The sequence below is a fragment of the Mauremys reevesii genome, linkage group 2, assembly GCF_016161935.1.
Source record: "Mauremys reevesii isolate NIE-2019 linkage group 2, ASM1616193v1, whole genome shotgun sequence".
Lineage (NCBI taxonomy): Eukaryota > Metazoa > Chordata > Testudines > Geoemydidae > Mauremys > Mauremys reevesii.
In genome coordinates, this window is record NC_052624.1 from 170,528,873 (window position 1) to 170,547,431 (window position 18,559).

An 18,559-nucleotide genomic window follows, 5' to 3' on the forward strand; every position below is an offset into this window, starting at 1 on the left:
ATGTCATGCAGCCAACTAGCTTCATGCCCATGTCGATGTATGGCTTTGCTCTTTGGAAAGAGACCAGAGGGATCTAAACAGCCCATGCCCCATTCTGATGTCCATTCTCTTCTGTAGAAAGCAGGTGTTTCTGGTCTACTGCTGACAGATAGTGTCTTCTGCTGGCTCACCATCTTCTAGTTTAAAAGGCACACTCTGCAGAGCAGTGAGAGCTCAGGAAAGCCTTCCTTTTCCTCTTGCAAGAACTGCTGATTGTGTGGAAAAGAAGGGAAGGCCTTTCAAATAGCATAAAGCACTCTCAGGGGTCTCAAATTTTAAAGGGAAAGAATAGCAAAAGCCAATGAATAATTACTTGATTCCGTTCACTGGTCTAGAGCAGGCAGTAGGCCAGCCAGGCTGTCCCCAGAAATGGAGCTCTACAGTGATTGATTTACAGGTGACACCACAGCAGGAGAATGGGTCACTCACTCAGATACTCCCTAAAGAGAAAAAGCAGTCACTGGAGTGGAGATCAGGCCCCCAGATCTACTCCTTTCTGTGACAGGATTACACAGTAGTATCACCAGAAGTTTTGCTAGGCATGGACAATCTTTATTCTAAAATTGGGTAATTTATATTGTATTGTATGTTTTGCTAAACCTTTTATTATCAGCTGCTTGATAGTAACGTTGCTGGTGGCTGAAGAAAACCAATACTCCCACAATGGACAAATAATTTAAGAAAACTCTGGCAGCTGTAGCCATGCGGGGAAAAAAAAACCCCACAAGCCTAAAGAAAAAAAACAACCTTGCAACAAAAACCCTTGGACAGTAGGCTACACTGAATTATTAAAAATTACTAAAAAACTGAATTACTGAAAGAGGCCCCTTCCAGGGGTGTTATCTTCCACTTATAAATTATTTGTAAGCTGGTCAAAAACTATTGCCCAGCACACTTCATCTGCTACTCCACTGCTGAAAATAGCACATGACCAACACGGCCAAATCACCACCACACATTCTGATTAAAATACATTTATCTTAGAGAAGGGCAGAGGGAGGGTCTTTGAACATGGAAACAAACTGATAAGAGAGCACTTAGGATTTTAAAGCTTGAGAATCACTGAATTAACTACCCGCAGTTTCACAGTTGCATTGACATAATCCGTGATGCCTGTGCCTAACCAAAGAAGCAATCGGAACAAAAATGGCCACTCAGCTCTATTAGAAATGCAGATGTACCCCGGCCTCTTCAATACATTCACCCTCATAGGAAAAGGACAAGACTAATAGGGAGAAGGTGATGTTCAAGCTTCTAAGAAACATTACAAACTAAGGAGCATGAAAAATAATTTAACTATACAAGTGTTTTGTACGGTTTCTTTAAATAAAAAGTGCTTGACACTAACACACCAATACAATTGGCTGAGAAAAGCAACTGTCAGCTTTTGGGAGGACCTTGTACTTCAGCAATGCATAAAACCCAGAACAGATCATGTCTGTTACTCTTTCCACCATTTAACTGATGATTTTGGTCGGGTTACTGGAATAAGTAGAGTGGCTGTTTCCTCGGGGCAGCTACTCACTTTTGGCTCAGTGCTGGGAGGTGCTGAGGGGAGTAAAGAAGAGAGTCAAGGGCAGGCCTACAACTTTGTCATGGAGATCACGGAAATCATGAATTTCAATAAAGTCCGTGAAATCTTGGCTATTTGATTAGGCCCCCAAAGTGAGTGGTGTTATCACCTGGTGCATGGAGTCATGACACTAGTCAGGTTTGGCCTGTCTGCCTGGCCATAGATGGATGGGCCAAAATTGAATAGCTCTATGACCCGGTATGCTAGGTCACAATGCCCAGTCCTGCAGGATAGGCGCCCCCTTGTGCGGGTTGAGTGCGGGCGGGGCTTGCTCTCTAACCCCCTTCCTCATGCCAAGTTTCACTTTTCAGTAGCCGCATTAAACTCTTGTGTACAGTAGAACCTGAGAGTAATGGACACCTCAGGAATGGAGGTTGTTTGTAACTCTGTAACATTCATAACTCTGAACAAGCCATTATGGGATGCTCCTCAGGGCAGACTGCTTGGAGTGGGGGCGGGGCAGGCAGCTGGTTCTAGCCCCCTGGCTGCAAGGGTGATGAATGAGGCGCCCTGGGGCACTGCAGTGTCAGCGGGTGCACAGTGCAGGCTGTTGCCCTTTAAAACTGACCTGCTCCTCCAGAGCACAGAGTGTAGGTAGGAGCTTGGGCAGCTTACATTCCAGGCCTGGTTTCAGTAGCAGCTCAGGAAGTTTCTTTCCCAGGCTCTGAGCTTGCAAGCTTGTCCCAGCCAGGGGGGAGGGAGAGGGGAAAACAGCATTCACCACCTCCTACCTGTAAGTGGCTGCCCCACACCATGGTGAGTAGGGGGTGGGGGTGGGCACAGGCAACCCAGATGTGCCTACCTTTAAGATGCAATACAGGCACAGTACAATACTGTATTTGCTGGTTGGTTGGTCTATCTCTGCTGCTGTCTGATAGTACCTTTTCCATGATTTATCTCCCTCCCCCCCCCCACCCCCCGTGAATCTCTACCAGGAAATTTACTAAAAATGTCCATGCCAAAATTATAGCCTTAGTTAAGGGTAACCAGCGCCTCTTAAAACTGGGCCTGCAAGGGTGTAGACTGAGGATTGTTGCTTTTAACCTTCCGTATTTTGTGGAGATCAACTTAGGGCCAATTTCTGAATTCCAGATAGCAGAAACTGACAATACTGATACAGATCGCAGTAATTTGGACAGCAGTGCTTGGTTTTAATATTGAGCTTGTGACTAGTACAGAACCATTCACTAATATCACTGGAGATTAGAATTCAAAAAGCTGATGCAGCTTCTTCTTCAAAATCCTCCTTCAAAGAGACAAATCAGCAGGCAGCTCACCATAGGCAGGAAAAACAACATCTTGTGTACTGTGTCTGAATTAAAAAGCAGGGAAGTTCTGTATGGTAATTACACTACAGACCAGGTAGTGTAGAGAGTAAAAAAAAGGCGGTACAGTTGTACTGATTAATCATTGATGATCCCATAAGAGATAAGTCAGCATATGAAAATAAATGAAAAATACCTGCAAAATATTTTTCCATTTAGAAATTAAGAAGTGTAATGATTGCTAAAAGGTAAACAGACAGATGGAAAAGGCAGTTTAAATCTTTACTACAAGTCTGCATGTAAATAAGACCATTTTAAAAAAGAGAGAGACACTCATTCAGATGTAAGAAAAATCTTTTAAAGATATAATGTCTTCAGAATCCAAGTAAATATCATGGATAAACACTAGGGCCATATTTTTCAAAAACTCAGGCCAGCTCTAATCCTACAAACTCTTACACATCGAAGTAACTTTCAATTTAATAGATTATTCACAAAAGTAAAGCTACACTGATGCAAAGTATTTGCAGAATCCGGGCTTCAGATGTTTAAATCTAGGTACACACCTCTATATTGAGGCACCGAAAACAAGTGCCCAGCTGTTCAAAGGTTCTGTCAGTAGAAGCTTCAGGATCTCAAGTAACTTTGGAAACTCAGGCCACTCATTTCTGTGCCTAATTGTTGGGTTAGGTGCCTGACACCCAAGTCTGAACACTTTGATCTATTTATTTATTTTGGCATATTATAGCAGATCCAATTTCCTGTTAAAATACTGAACACTCTTCCAAGAGGCAGTCATTTATTCTCACTAAACCTTTTGAAAACATTAATACTATATATACACACAATTTATTTCAATAAGAAAGAGAAAACTCGATCACCTCAAAGAAATTCTCAGTACCTTCCAATTTTAAATGATGATGGAATACTTACTTAGGATACAACTCAAAAGAATACCCCTAAGAGGAACATTTTCAGAGAATTCCTTCTCTTTTCTGCTTTAAGCTGAAAAGGTTTTGGAGACCACGGGATCAGCAATCAGCCTTTTTTCTGGAAGGGTTTCAGACAGAGCGTAACCCTACAGAAACAATGTTGTTCTAGTTTGTGAAGCAAATACCCACACCCACCTGCTGTCACTATCTTTTCGCCATTACCCCATTTAGCCCTTCTTACTAAAAACTTAGGAGTTAGGTGTGTGATGCTCTGGGATTCAACCCAGACCAGTAAGGGCTTGTGTCGCTGCCACCTGCCCTCCAACTCTGGGTGCCTTAAATGCTGTGGCTCACAGCCCTGACACCAAGAGCTATTTATAAGCATGCAGGTCACACCCTGGCTTCCACCACCCAGTTACTTTTTTCAGAGTGACCCCAACACCCTCCCAGTCACAAATTTCCTCAAAACCACGTGCCCTTCAGTGTCCAGCCCTTGTGGAACTCTCCCTGAAATCATTCAGTTCATTGCTCCATTGAAGAGACAATACACTGCCGCTCGTTAAGTTAACTGGGGTTTGACAAACACTCTTAGTTCAATCACAGCACTGAACTGGTTTATAGTAAAAGTAAAACAAATGTATTTAACAAAAGGACATAGGATTAAGTGATACCAAGTATAAGGCATAAAGATAGAAAGGGTTGCAAGCAAACAAATACGCTTCTAATAGTAAAACAATTTCAGCAAGTTACAATCTTTGCCATGGATGATTTCTCACCTAAACTCAGTTCCCAGAGACTTCAGCCCCATTGGTTGAAGGAGTCAGAGCTCTGGCCCCATGAATCCCTTAAGTAATAGCTTTTTCTGCTCCTTATATCGTCCCAAAGCTCATTGACCTTGCTTCAAGAGGCAGGAAGCCCCCCACCCTCGCCCCCGGGGGACTCAGCTTGCTGTATCTATCAGGGAGCTGATGCCATGTTAATTTTTGCAGCCCTCGCCTACCCCCATCTCCCCCATCACTAGGTTGATGCTTCATTCACCTTTTATGTAAATATACCTTCATTGTTTCTTCCTGATGAGCTGGCTGGTCAGACAAGCAAATACAAGTTCCTTTGTCTAGGGCAGACTGTGCTTATGCGTAGCTTGCCAAACACATTTTAAGAACATAATTCTAGCACATATTTGTACACACCCCATACATACACCACACAATGATTTTCAGGACCAGCATGTTACCACTTTGCATAGGATATCTTACATGACATCTCTTAGATATAGATTATGAGTATGTCAGGCCTGACAAGAATTGCAGACACAGAGCAGTGAACAACCTATGGGTCTCTGTGTCACAATGAGATCATTGAGCAAACGGATATTTTTATAGAAAAAAAACATTCCTACCTCTGACGAGTCAGACCCCAATTAAAATATAATGCATATAAACTGTATAAGGCCTAGAGTTTATTTCTAATGCTTTTGTCCCATACTATAGTTGGTATTTAGTACTAAACTGTATGTGGGGTTCAACTCCTTCTCTCCTTGGATTTCACATATAACACAGTAGATGTATTATATGCAGTTAAATAAATAATAAATAATGACCTACATTTATACTACACCCCTCATCCCCAAAGGATCTGAATACCAATGATCCTGTTTCTGAAATATATAAGAATTACTTTATCATCTGCTGAAATGCTGCCACTACCATTACATAATACTACAGCTGTTTACCAAAGTACAGCAACACCTATTTTAATACTGCTTAATTTAAAGACACAAATATTTTACTGACAAATATGAAATATAAAAATATGATTGACTACATTCTCCCGCATGCAGAATTTTATGGATTACAATGCCTAACAGCTGACAATACTATTATCATATGTGGAGCTGATACACTAGTTTTTGATTTATTTTACCAAAAAAGTTAGTTTGTTACTTTGGGTGTGGGTGGAGGAAATCTGAAAACCAAACCTCCAACCCACTTGAACGACCTTCAGATCTCAAGCAAATATTTTGCAGGGGAGGAGGAAAGAGGAGGAAAAAAATCTTCATATCAACCTCTCTTTTTAATTATTTTTTTTAAATTGTGTAAGATGATTCAGTACATTTAATTGATGAAAGAAAACCAGAGGTTGACATAAATCTCACACCAATGGGTTATGATTCTTCAAACATGCATGTGTGTTTACAGAGGCAGAACATATGTATGTCTGCACCACACATAGGCACACCTGGGCACAGATTTTCCACATCCATGATGTAGTGAAGATTGATATCCCTTAATGACAACATCCCCTGTCAAAACACTACCATGTTTTCCTGCTTTGAACGAGCAGTCGATTCATAGATTCCAAGGCCAGAAGGGACCACTGTGATCTAGTCTGACCTAAATTCTGGCTTCTTCCCTTGATTAAAAGTGACAGTGAAGGAACTAGCCTGCCAAGAGAGAGTAGAAGGGGGAAAAATTGGGGGAAAAGACAACAGGAGAAGCTGCATCTAATAATCATAGAATATCAGGGTTGGAAGGGACCTAATAGACCCTTTTTGCCTGTATATCACCAAGGCCACAGCTACTGTGCCACATGTTGCAGCTCATTTCAACAATTAATGTTTGCTCTTAAAGGTGAACAGCAAAGCTTTACAAAAAGTGTTGAAAGTGTTTAAGTTCCCACAATATACAGTATGAGTGAGTTTACAAACTATGGAGGACTTTTGCTTCCTGTCAAGAACAGCACCAGGGATTCTGCTTTCACTGCAATGGTTGGCCTCACAAATATTGGAAACAGCATTTCCCCCTACAATCTTATAGGCATCTGAGATACCATCCATTGCTGCAAGCAAAATGGAGAAGAATACTCAATGCAGGTCTTAGCAAGTAAAGGAAAGAAGAATGGATTCTCAAATGTGTGTGTTCTCTCATATGAATTTGTGTTTTGTTTTAAACCTTGCACCTAGATTTCGTTAATGATACGGGAACTTTAAGTGATTTTAGTGGACTATGACTGCAAGAGATTCTTGAATGCAAAGGATTGAAAAAAAAGATAAATATGTTCATATGAACCACTCACTACATTGATATTACATTAAAATTAGTCCCTATAATATAGTCTTTGTGGTCAGTAACTGAGAACCAAGAACTCTCCAAAGACTAATGCGGTTTATATAGGATTATAGCAAAGGAAGCAATAGCTAAAGAGCTCTGTTAGCAAATTAAATTCTCTACCACTGTAAAGCATATTCCACACAAGAAATCTGTTACACACTGCTATTAGAGTTCCAAATGAATATTTCTGTGTTGGAGCTAATGTAATATGCTAGGAAACCTTAAGTGGCTTAACATCTTCGGGATGAGAGAAGGAAAGGCAATAGATAAACAATTTCTTAGTATATTTACAATGCTGGCAGTGAAGCAAACCTCAAGAACCTATTATATTTAAAAAAAATGCATACCCATCTGCAGCTATATATTTTGTATCTAATACCAAGAAGTATAGTTAAGACTAACAAGCAATCTTCAAGGATGAGTACCTTCACTTCCCTCTCATCTAAATTTCCATTTTCATTAAGTTTGAGCTACTTTCTTTGGTGTTTGCTCCTAACTCTAGCTTTGGCACGCAGAATTCTCGAAATGCTACGGTAACTGATTTCAGCATTATTCAGTGGGTTTGTTTGTTTAACGTTTATTCTCACAAAAGCCAAGTCTCTGTTGTTCAGTATATGAGCCCATAACCAGAAGAGAGGTAAGAACCTGATGATTCCCATGGGATTTAACCAAGGGATGCTATTAGATTAATGTTACTAGGAAATTATCAACATCGGGACAGAATCCAAACTGGGTCAGAATTAGAGGGATATATACCAAACTGCTTGTTCTGTATGTAGGACCTCCTTTCAGCTAGGAGATTTTTCATAGAGGATCCCCTCTCCTCACCTTATTAAATGAAAAGGAAGTTAGAGATAGCCATTTGAGGAAACACAATTTTTCTCTCTCTGATCAGATTTTGAGATAGTCTCTTATATATTAATTCTGAAAGCAAGGTGATCAAGTAAAAGCATTAGATAGGTTCCTTTACTACCACACCCTCCAACACACCACTCAAAATCAAGTTTGATCTGTAAAAAGCTAGCTTGTGACATTATTTCAGTGAGGCAGAACCTATCTCCTAAAGTGAAAGGAGTCGCTAAACTGAAACAAAAATACACTTAGCTTTCTACTTCCTCATGAGGAAATACTTGCCTTAAAAAAAATAGTGGCTGGAAGGGATGTGACATCTCATTTGTCACCCAACATCTTTCCTTTAGGGCTGTCTCTCTCTCTTGTGTTCCAATATTATTTCCATGTAATATTTCAAATAAAAATAATTTTGCTAGAAGTTTATCATGGAAATAAAATTGGAGTTTTCCCACCAGTTTTAATATATTCATATACACAAATTGATGCTGACATTTTCCCTCTGCATTCCTGACACACAGGAATGATTTGTGATCGCCTGAGAGATTTATTCACACATCTCCTAAATGCAAAAGCCACATTTCCACCTGGTGTGAAAGCTGCAACCTTGCCACAAAAGGTCTTCATAGCCGTATCAGTGAAACCAGTGCAACATCCTAGATTTATCTTTTATTCTGTTAAAAGAATGTTTTATTTGTTTAAAACCAGAGATTCCTTGGGGAGGGATTCACTTGTATGAATAAACAGCTTTTGAAACATCATCAATTCTAACCTTCTGACATGCTAAGTGCATTCCTGACATTTGTGAAGATGCCAGATAATACATGAAAACCCCACTCTATTTTCAAACATGCCCCTGTTATTTAGTTTTTGTTTCCAAGAAGCTGTGATTCAGAAAAGAAAGAAAGAAAACTGGAATTTTTAGAGAATCCTATGGGAATTAGGTTCCATTAAAAATACCAGCCTAATAAGTAAAAGGCAAGGTGGTTGGCCGCACACTAGGGTGACCAGACATCATGTTTTTAAAGGGACTGTCCTCTATTTAAGCTCTCCTGCAGGTGTCCCAACTTTTTCTTAAAAAGGGGCAAATTGTCCCGTATTTTCTGTCTCCCTCCCATCAGTACTGGTGGGTCGTGGTGCTGGCTGGATCTCTACTCGCCAGCCACTCACCCACCGGGGGGAGGGAGGATCCAGTGGCTAACGATGGGGATGAGTGTGCAGGGCTGGCCACTCCCCTCGCTGGTCCTTCCGAGCAGCCCCCACAGTCTGCCCACTCTCGGCCAGCTGGGTCCCCCCCATCCCGTTTCCAACTGGCACTGGCTGCGTGCTGTGAACTGCGGAGGCTGGTGAGTGTGGGCAGGCGCCAGGCGGCAGCCAGTTACATGTCGTCTCTGCTGCCCACCCAGCAGTCCTTTATGTGCTTCCCCCTTACTATCCTCTCCCTTTGCCCTCCCCTCCCCCCCACACACAGCAGGGCACGTCCGTCCTGCTCAGGGCCGGCATTAGGGCAATTCCACCGATTCCCGGGAATTGGGCCCCGCAGCATCCGCCGAAATGCCGCCAGAAACAGCGGCAACAGATTGAGCTGCCACCACTATCTTCAGCAGCAGCTCAATCACTGACGCTGTCTTCAGCGGCATTTCGGCGGCAGCTCTTTCGAATTGGGCCCTGCATGTCCTAAAGCCGGCCCTGGTCCTGCTCCCAGCGCTGTGCAGAGAATCATCCCCTGGTCGAAGTGCTCAGCTCATCAACAGCCTGGCCAGCAGGCTCCTTCCTTCCACCACTGTCTTTGGCTGGGCCGGCACCCTAGGAAAGCCCAAGACCCTCCAGCCCGGGGCACTGGCCAGGAGGAGCTGAGCCCTGCATGTGCCAAAGCCCCACACAGCACTCGCACAGGGAAGCCTCTCTGCCTCTCAGCTAAGCTCTGGAGTGGTGGTGGTGGGAAGCGATTTCCAGCCTGTTCATGCCCCAAACCTGCAGGCTCCACAACAGGCCCTGGGAAAGGGCTTAGCACCCTCTTTGCACCCCCAGGAAGCATGGGGTTGCTCTGTCCTCTAGGCACCCTCCTCTGCTGAGACACCTGTCTGGCCGGGTTCGCTGAAGACCCTGCAGTCAGGTTCCCTGAGCCCTGGTGCACAATGCATCCTTAGGGCTTAACCCCTTCCTGCCCACCCTGTAGCCAGGGGACAGGAGGGGGCTGGGTTATGTCGGTGGCCAGCAGCAGCCTGGAGGTGTTAGCTGCCTTTCAACACTACGAGGGCAGGAAGGGACAAGCGGCTTCCAACCACAGGGGAGCGGTGGGCGAGGGGGAAGAGATGAGCTCTGCAAAGACACAGGCCAGGTCATCCCCCCCCCCTCCCGCCACACACACACACTCCTCCCCTGATGCTGGAAACAGCTCCCATCCCTTCCCTCCTGCATAGTGCTGAAAGGCTGCTGCTGGCCACATTCTGGTGTGAACCCTGACTGCGTTGCCTTGGGAAGATGCGTGCCAGGTACCAAGAGAGGTGGGTCCATCCCAGGGGCCCAGCCAGGCACGGAGGACGGAGAGCGCCGGGTCAGTCGGTCATCCCTGCTGTGTGAGAGAAGTGTACAGGCACGTGCGTGCGTGTGTGTGAGAGAACCCTTCCTGTGTGTGTGGGGGGGGGGGGCGGTAGGGGTGTGTGTGCCAACCCTCCTTGTGTGAGCCCTAAAGCCTTAAAGATAAGAAGGTAAATAAAAAGAATCCAACTATATAGTATTTCTCTTTAACAGGGGGCTCAGTCAACTTGATGTTAATTTGAATGCTTGTACAACTGATTGCCGTTGAACTCGCTTGAATATGAGTAATTTTACCCATATTCAGCATAGGGAAATATGGTCACCCTCCTGCACACACACCAATGAAGATAAGAACCACTGCAATTTATTGGAGTTTTCAAATTAGAAAGGGCCCAACTGCAAATGGGACACAGGTTAGTGAGGATTATTTACACAATTAGCCCCACAGTGGGATTATTTTTGTGAATAAGTGTTCAATAGCTTACAAAAGGCTTTGCAATTGGGCTCTAAGTAAGGTAAAGGATCTAGAGATGGTTTCCGCAGCCACGTAACCCTTTATTTCAAATATTATTGGATACATTACCTGCTAATTTCCAAACTTCTTAATATTTTAGGTATTTTGAAGTTGTGGAATTTTTGGTAAGAAAATCTTTTTTGGGGGAGTGGGTAAGGGTGTTGGACTTGGTTTGAAAAAAAAAATTAGGTTTAAACTCGTCTTCAAAGAAATTTTTTACATAGTAATAGGTTTCCAATACAAAAATTTAGCTCTGCTTTGAAATGGAGCATAGATACACAGCTGCTGTCTCGGACTCTGATCAAGGTGCCTCTTCAAAGCTTGGCTGAAGATTGGGTCATTTACATGTCAGGAGCAAAGACTGACAGAGCATACATGTTACAGATACAGGTAAACAAAACAAAAGACATATTCTAGAGTGCCTCAATTCAGCAGGCAAACTATACAAATATAGTGACTTACAAGTGCATTACTACTCTGACAAGTGACCTTATTAAAAATAATAGCATAGTGGACTTCTACAACTTGCTCTATTTAAATTAATCCATAACAGATTTGCTCAATTTTCAAGTAAAAAGACATTTGTCTTACTCCCTGCCCTGTAAATTCAGCCTGGGATCTGACAGTCAAACTGGGTCCTTTGTAGATCCTGAATCATCAATCACAATAAATGATTTTGCAGGCCAGATGTTGCCATTAGTTAGATGTGAGCATTACAAGCAAGGAACTGCAATCTCTCATTACTGCAAACCCTTGTTCTCCAGACAAACATTTGAAAAAAAGTGGCTTTGAATGGCTGGTATGCCATTTCTTAGCACAGCTGAGAAATGCCCTGGCAGAATTAATGTTACAGTCTCTGAGAAATGTATGAACCAGATGTGCACTTGTAGAAAAGAACTGGCTTTCAGAAACTTGTATTAATCTCTAGGTTATCTTCTTTTCCCAAGGAATCAGTACACTAGTAGAAAGATCAAATATCTTAAAAGAAAGAATGGAAACATTCTCGAGTAATATTTTTCCCCAGTACATTGAATAAATTTACTTTTACCTCAATACAACAAAAAGCATATCTATGGATGCCACTGGGGTTAGTACAGATACAGCATATTGGAGAAAAACCCTTACATAAAAGCACTCAAATATTCCACATTAATGGTCCAAACCTCCTTATCTTCCACTAGTGCCGCTGTTTTGGATTTGTACTGTAGAATATTATAATGTATAGTATATTTAAATATAAAGTCTCTCTCACACAGAGTTACAAAGTCCACCACTCTTTTATAGCAGTTTTCTGATCCTCTTCTCAATAGCCAGAATGGTAGTTTTATGGCATTGCAGCAGGATCAAGACATGCTGGTCTTTCTATACCAGGGGTAGGCAACCTGTGGCACGCGAGCTGATTTTCAGTGGCACTCACACTGCCTGGGTCCTGGCCACCGGTGCGGGGGGGCTCTGCATTTTAATTTAATTTTAAATGAAGCTTCTTAAACATTTTAAAAACCTTATTTACTTTACATACAAAATACTTTAGTTATACATTATAGACTTATAGAAAGAGACCTTCTAAAAACGTTAAATGTATTACTGGCATGCAAAACCTTAAATTAGAGTGAATAAATATAGACTCAGCACACCACTTCTGAAAGGCTGCCGACCCCTGTTCTATACCAACACTAGGCCTTATTACTATTAAATGAGGGTTAAACTTAACTCTTATTTAAGGGAAAGCATTTTTGTGTAAATTTTTTTTTCACTCTCTGGATAACAGGAAATGTGTGGTAGATAAATGAGTAAAACTGAAGCCAGGGAAAAGGTAGGCTTGGTCAATGAATGTGCGAATGCTTCAATGTGAGCAATGGAGTGCTCTTGTTCAGTTAGAAGATATTGGTTTACTTTACATCCATTATACACTTATATGGAACAGCCTCACCCATGGGGAACACCTCAGAAAGAGGTTATAGCCCGTTTTATAGATGTGGTCAGCACCACTAGGCTGAACAGGGCGCTTGAGGTGCTCAGAATCTCAAATTCATACTATTAGATTCACATTATGAGCATCACACCAAAACTCAAGTGCAGAACATAGGTATGTAAAATTTGTTATTTTCTTCTGGAGTTAACCAATATGCCTGCTTGGTGCTTCAGAAACACTCTACAGATAATGGCAGCTCTCAGCTTTGCCAAGGACTACGTTCTGTCTTCAGATATGTACAGAAAATCTGAAGGGAGTCAAAGGACAGCCCTGGGCCATAAAGATCCAACTCCAGTACTATGTTGTCCACTTCAAATCCTCTATTGCCATCACTGAAACTTGGTGAGATAAATCTGATGACTGGAATATGGGTACAGAAGAGTTTAGTTTTTCTGGACAGGACAAAAAGGAAGACATGCTGCATTACACATCAAGATAATATATTCATTTGTTCTCAGGTCCAAAAAGTGATGAAAGTAAAACCAGTTGAAAGTCTCTGAGTATAGGTAAAAGGGGAGAAGACAGGGATGACATCATGATATGGGTCTACTATAGACCACCAAATCAGGATGGGTGGTGGGAGGCATTTACAGAACAAATAACTGAAATATCCAAAACACAAGACATAGTAATAATGGGGGACTTTACCCAGACATCTGTTGGAAAAGCAATATGGCAAAACACAAAAGGTCTAATAAATTCTTGGAATATCTGGGGACAACTTCTTGTGTCAGAAAGCGGAGGAAGTAACCGGGGGGGGGGGGGGTGTCAGCCATTTTAGACTTCATTCTAACAGGAAGGAATTGTTTGTGAATCTGAAGGTGGAAGGCAGTTTGGGTGAAAGTGATCATGAAATTATAGGCTTCACGATTCTAAGGAAAGGAGGAAGTGAGAGTAGCAGAATAAATACTATGGACTTCAAAAAGGCAGACTTTAACCTACTTGTACCTCCCATGGTACAAAGATCCCATGGGAAGAAAATCTAACAGATAAAAAAGTTCAGGAGAGCTGGCAGTTTTCTCAAGGAGACAATATTTAAGGCACAACAGCAAACTATCCTGATGCAAAGGAAAGATAGGAAGAATAGTAAGAGGCCAATATGGTTGCATCAGGAGCTCTTTAAGGACATGAAAAATCAAAAAGGCATCCTACAAAAAGTGGAAACATGGCCGTATTGCCAAGGAGAAGTACAAAAGAACAGCACAAACATGTAGGGACAAAAATAAAAAAGGCTAAGGCACAAAATGACATCTAGCAAGGGACATAAAAGAAAATAAGAAAAGTTTCTCTAAATACAGTAGGAGCAAGAGAAAGATGAAGGAAAATGTCAATCCATTACTTAGTGGGGAAGGAGAGCTAATAACTGATGACATGAAGAAGTTTTAAATGTTTAATGTCTATTTTATGTCAGTCTTCAATAAAAAAGTTTATTGTGATCAGATGCTTAGCACAACTAATATTAACCACAAGGGGCAAGAAATACAAACCATAGTACGGAAGGAACAAATTTATAGAATCACAAGGTTAGGATGGACCACAAGGGTCAGATAAATTAGATAAATTACTTAGATAATTAGATTGGGTAAATTAAAATTAAAAATATTTAGGTAAATTAGATGTATTCAAGTCAGCAGGGCTTGATAAAGTTCACCCTAAGGCACTTAAGGAACTAGCTGAAGCAATCTCAGAACTTAGCATGCATGCATCCGAAGAAGTGGGTATTCACCCACGAAAGCTCATGCTCCAAAACGTCTGTTAGTCTATAAGGTGCCACAAGACTCTTTGCTGCTTTTACAGATCCAGACTAACACGGCTACCCCTCTGATACTTGAATCTCAGAACTGTTAGCAATTATTTTCAAGACCTCATGGAGGACAGGTGAGGTCCCAGAGAATCAGAGAAGGGCAAACATAATACCCATCTTTAAAAAGGGGGAAACAAAGAGGACCTGGGCAATTATAGCCTAATTTTGATATCTGGAAAGATAATGGAACAAATTATTAAACAATCAATTTGTAAGCACCTAGAGGATAACAGAGTGATAAATAACAGCCAACACAGATTTGTCAAGAACAAACCATGTCAAACCAAGCTAATTTCCTTCTTTGACAGAGTTACGGTCCAGTGGATGGGTGGAAGCAGTAGATGTGATTTATCTTGATATTAGCCAACCTTTTGATACAGTCCCACATGACAGTCTCATAAGCAAACTAGGGAAATGTGATCTAGATGTAATTTCTATAAAGTGGGTGCACAACTGAAAATATGAATTCAAAGACTAGTTATCAACAGTTCACTGTCAAAGTGGAATGATCTATATAATGGGGTCTGTACATAGGTCTGGTACTAATCAATATTTTCATTAATGACTTGTATACTAGGGTGGAGAGTATACTTATGACACTAAACTGGGAGTAGCGGCAAGCACTTTGGAGGACAGGATTATAATTCAAAAGGACCTTGGTTAAATTGGAGAACTGGTCTGAAATCAACAAATGAAATTCAATAAAGACAAATGCAAGTTACGACACTTAGGAAGGTAAAAATCAAATGCACAAATACAAAATGGGCAATAAATGGCAAGGCTGTAATACTGTTGAACAGGATCTCAGGGCGACAGTGAATCACAAATGGAATGTGAGCCAATAACATGAAATTGTCAAAAAAGCTAATAGTATTCTAGGGTGCATTAACAGGAGAGTCAGATCTATGACACGGGAGACAATTATTCCACTCCACTTGGCACTGGTGAGGCCTCACCTGGAATATTGAGTTCAGGTTTGGGCCCCACACATCAAGAAAGATACTGACAAATTGGAGAAAATCCAGAGGAGAGCAGCAAAAATAATAAAAGATTTAGAGACTCTGACCTATGAGGAAAGGTTAAAGAAACTGAGTGTGTTTAGTCTTCAGAAAAGAAGACTGGGGGCGGAGAGAGATACCAAATACGTTAAGGGCTGTTATAAAAAGGAAGGTGATCAACTGTTCTCCACATCCGCTTAAGGTAGGACAAGTAGTAATTGGCTTAATCTGTAGCAAGGAAGATGTAGGTTATATATTAGGAAAAAACTTTCTAGCTATATGGGTAGTTAAGTCCTGGAATAGGTTACCAAGGGAGATTGTGGAATCCTATCAGGGATGGTCGAGGTATACTTGGTCTTGCTTCAGCATTGGGGGATGATTAAAAGACCTTTTGAGGTCCCTTTCAGTCCTACACGATTCTCAATGAGAGCCCTGGATGACCCTTCTGCTAGTCCTTTAATGCAGGATATCTCAGTGTCATTCTGGAAAGCCAGCACACACAGAAATGCTGAGCATAGGGCACAATAGTGTTTGTTCTGAGGTCTGGGATTTAACACTGTCACTAAAGTAGGGTCCACTACTGAACTTATCTCCCGCTGCTAAACTGAGACATGGTACCTGAAGATATATTTTAACAAACACCACCAAAATCTACCCTTTCAGACCTGCAGATTAATTAGCTGAATCTGATCTCAATCAGAGGTAAAATTACATGAGCACCAGAATTCCTGCCCTAGCACAAATTTCAATAAACCTCCTGGGAACAAAGTTAGAACAATCATTCTGAATGCTACCCACCTCACTATTTATCCCAATCTAGAAATGGAGGCCACTCCCTTATATCTCCAAACTACTCCACCCTCCCTTTTTCACTCACCGCCTATGACCTACTTCTAAGCTCCAAGGACTGGAATGTTTACATTAAAGCAATCAATTGTCCAGGAGGCTTCAAGATGCACAAGCATTTTCTGAGACAGTACAGCTATGAGAGACTTAAAAGCACCAGTTTAGCTCCATCACTCTCACTCCTCTTTAATAAGACACCACGTATGAGAGACAAAATTTGAGGCCTATAAGGAGATTGTCATTAGATCAGTTACTATAACGATTATACAGAGCTGTATACAATAAAACTTATACTGACGTGAAAAGCTCTCTCCCTGGCCACTTACAAGGAAGGTGGGCATGTACTAAGATCTCATGTTTAAAAGGTGCATTTGACATTTTATACATGGAAACTTGGCAGTGTTTAAATGCCATATGAGCTTTTACCTATTCTGCTAGCCACTTAAAATCCACGCAAGTCTCTGCCTTGTCCTTACATCTAAAGGTATATGCTCTTTGAGGCCTTGAACACAAATTAATTGCGGACACTAGGACTGTACAGGTATAAACTAATACACTCTAAGTTTAAAATTTTCAGTGACAATGAATACAAAGTGTCCCAGTTCAAAGCCTCAGTTGAAACCTGCACACTTGAGCATGCAGCTTTTTCCCTCAGTACAGACAGTTGCCACCATTACCAGTCCTGCCGACTCAAAAATCATGAGTCAGACTCCAAAAAATCATGGTGTGTGAGTTCCTCCCCTCTACTTCCCCCCAGACCTAAAGACTGTACTGTGCATGTTTGGTCTGTCTTTTGATTTCTGAACTCCCCCTTGCCCATCCCCAACGTGTGCACGACAGCTAGCGTTGCCAATGCGCTCACATATATTGGGTAAGACTATTTTGGCTGTTGCTGCAGGACTTTACTCCCCTCCTTCCCAGTCTGCTCATTCCCTGCCCAGTAGTTAATTCTGCACCTACTCTGCTCCCACCTCCATAAATTCACTCCCCCACCATCCCATCAGTTCCACTATCCTCTCCCCAGCCTCTGTTCTGCTCCTCCGGGGGCTCTTCACTCTCCGACCGCAGCGGGGTCCCCTCTCCCTTCTTCCAGGCTGGGGGAGGCAGCTCCATGGGCTCTTCACCCCCACTCCCCATTCTTAGGTTGTGTGCTGCAGGGAGGAAGGGGGAAGGAGTAGAAGCACCATCCTGTCCCCATTGCTCACAGGAGGAGAGAAGGAGCAGAGCCACTCTGAACTCCTGGGCTCTTTAGCTCTGTTGTCCCCCTGCCCTCCTGCGAGAATGGCTTTGGGTTGCTATAGGGAGCAGAGAGAGCTCTGCCTGCAGCAGCTCTGACTGGTTATTCTACCTCAGGAGGCAGGCAAGTGGGGCAGGCAGCCAATCAGAGGGCTCAAATTTGCGAGAGAAGCTTCTTTCATTATCCCGAGACTGACTCCAGCCAAAATCATGTCACTTGTGGAAAGATCATTAGAGTTGACAACATTGCAGTGATTACTCATGTATTTGCCACCTCGATATTAAATAACTGTAGAGTGCTTTGCCTTCAAAGACTAGCTGGAAGCTGAAGCTGGTGCAAATACAGCATGTCATGTATTGGTGCATTATGCAGAGGACAACTCTTATGCTCCATAATTTTCACTGGCTGTCAATACATTTCTGGGAGGAATTCAAGGAGTTCATTTTAATCTATAAAGCCACTAAGAGCTTTGGAACTGGCTGTCTCAAAGAACAGCTCTTCTCCTGGGACACTGCCCCAGTTGCTATCAGTGGAGATGCTCAAGCACAAGCCCCTTTGATGTAAAAAGTACAATCGTTTCCTTGGTCCAACAGATGACAAATTACTGTTGAAACAAAATACTAGTACAGGGGTAGGCAACCTATGGCACGCGTGCCGAAGGCGGCACACGAGCTGATTTTCAGTGGCACTCACAATGCTGGGGTCCTGGCCACCGGTCTGGGGGGCTCTGCATTTTAATTTAATTTTAAATGGAGCTTCTTAAACATTTTAAAAACCTTATTTACTTTACATACAACAATATCCCCAATTTTGCAGATGAGGAAATTAAGAGAAAGGGATAAGTAACCCGTCTAAAGTCACATGGTGAGACAGTAGCAG

At 42.2% G+C, this 18,559-nt stretch overlaps 1 protein-coding gene across 3 annotated transcripts in view; it reads right to left on the reverse strand.

Annotated features, from left to right (window-relative positions):
- Positions 1 to 18,559, reverse strand: part of SLC22A23 (solute carrier family 22 member 23) — a 178,629-nt gene that overhangs the window by 85,001 nt on the left and 75,069 nt on the right. Inside the window, exon 4 of one of the 3 annotated variants that reach the window (XM_039525315.1) lies at positions 8,351 to 8,442. The exons of the other annotated variants lie outside the window; for them this stretch is intronic. Within the exon in view, the coding sequence (XP_039381249.1) occupies positions 8,438 to 8,442 (5 nt within the window). The 3' untranslated portion in view covers positions 8,351 to 8,437. Of the gene's footprint in view, positions 1 to 8,350; positions 8,443 to 18,559 lie in introns of those variants that run through there. 3 annotated transcript variants of the gene reach the window in all.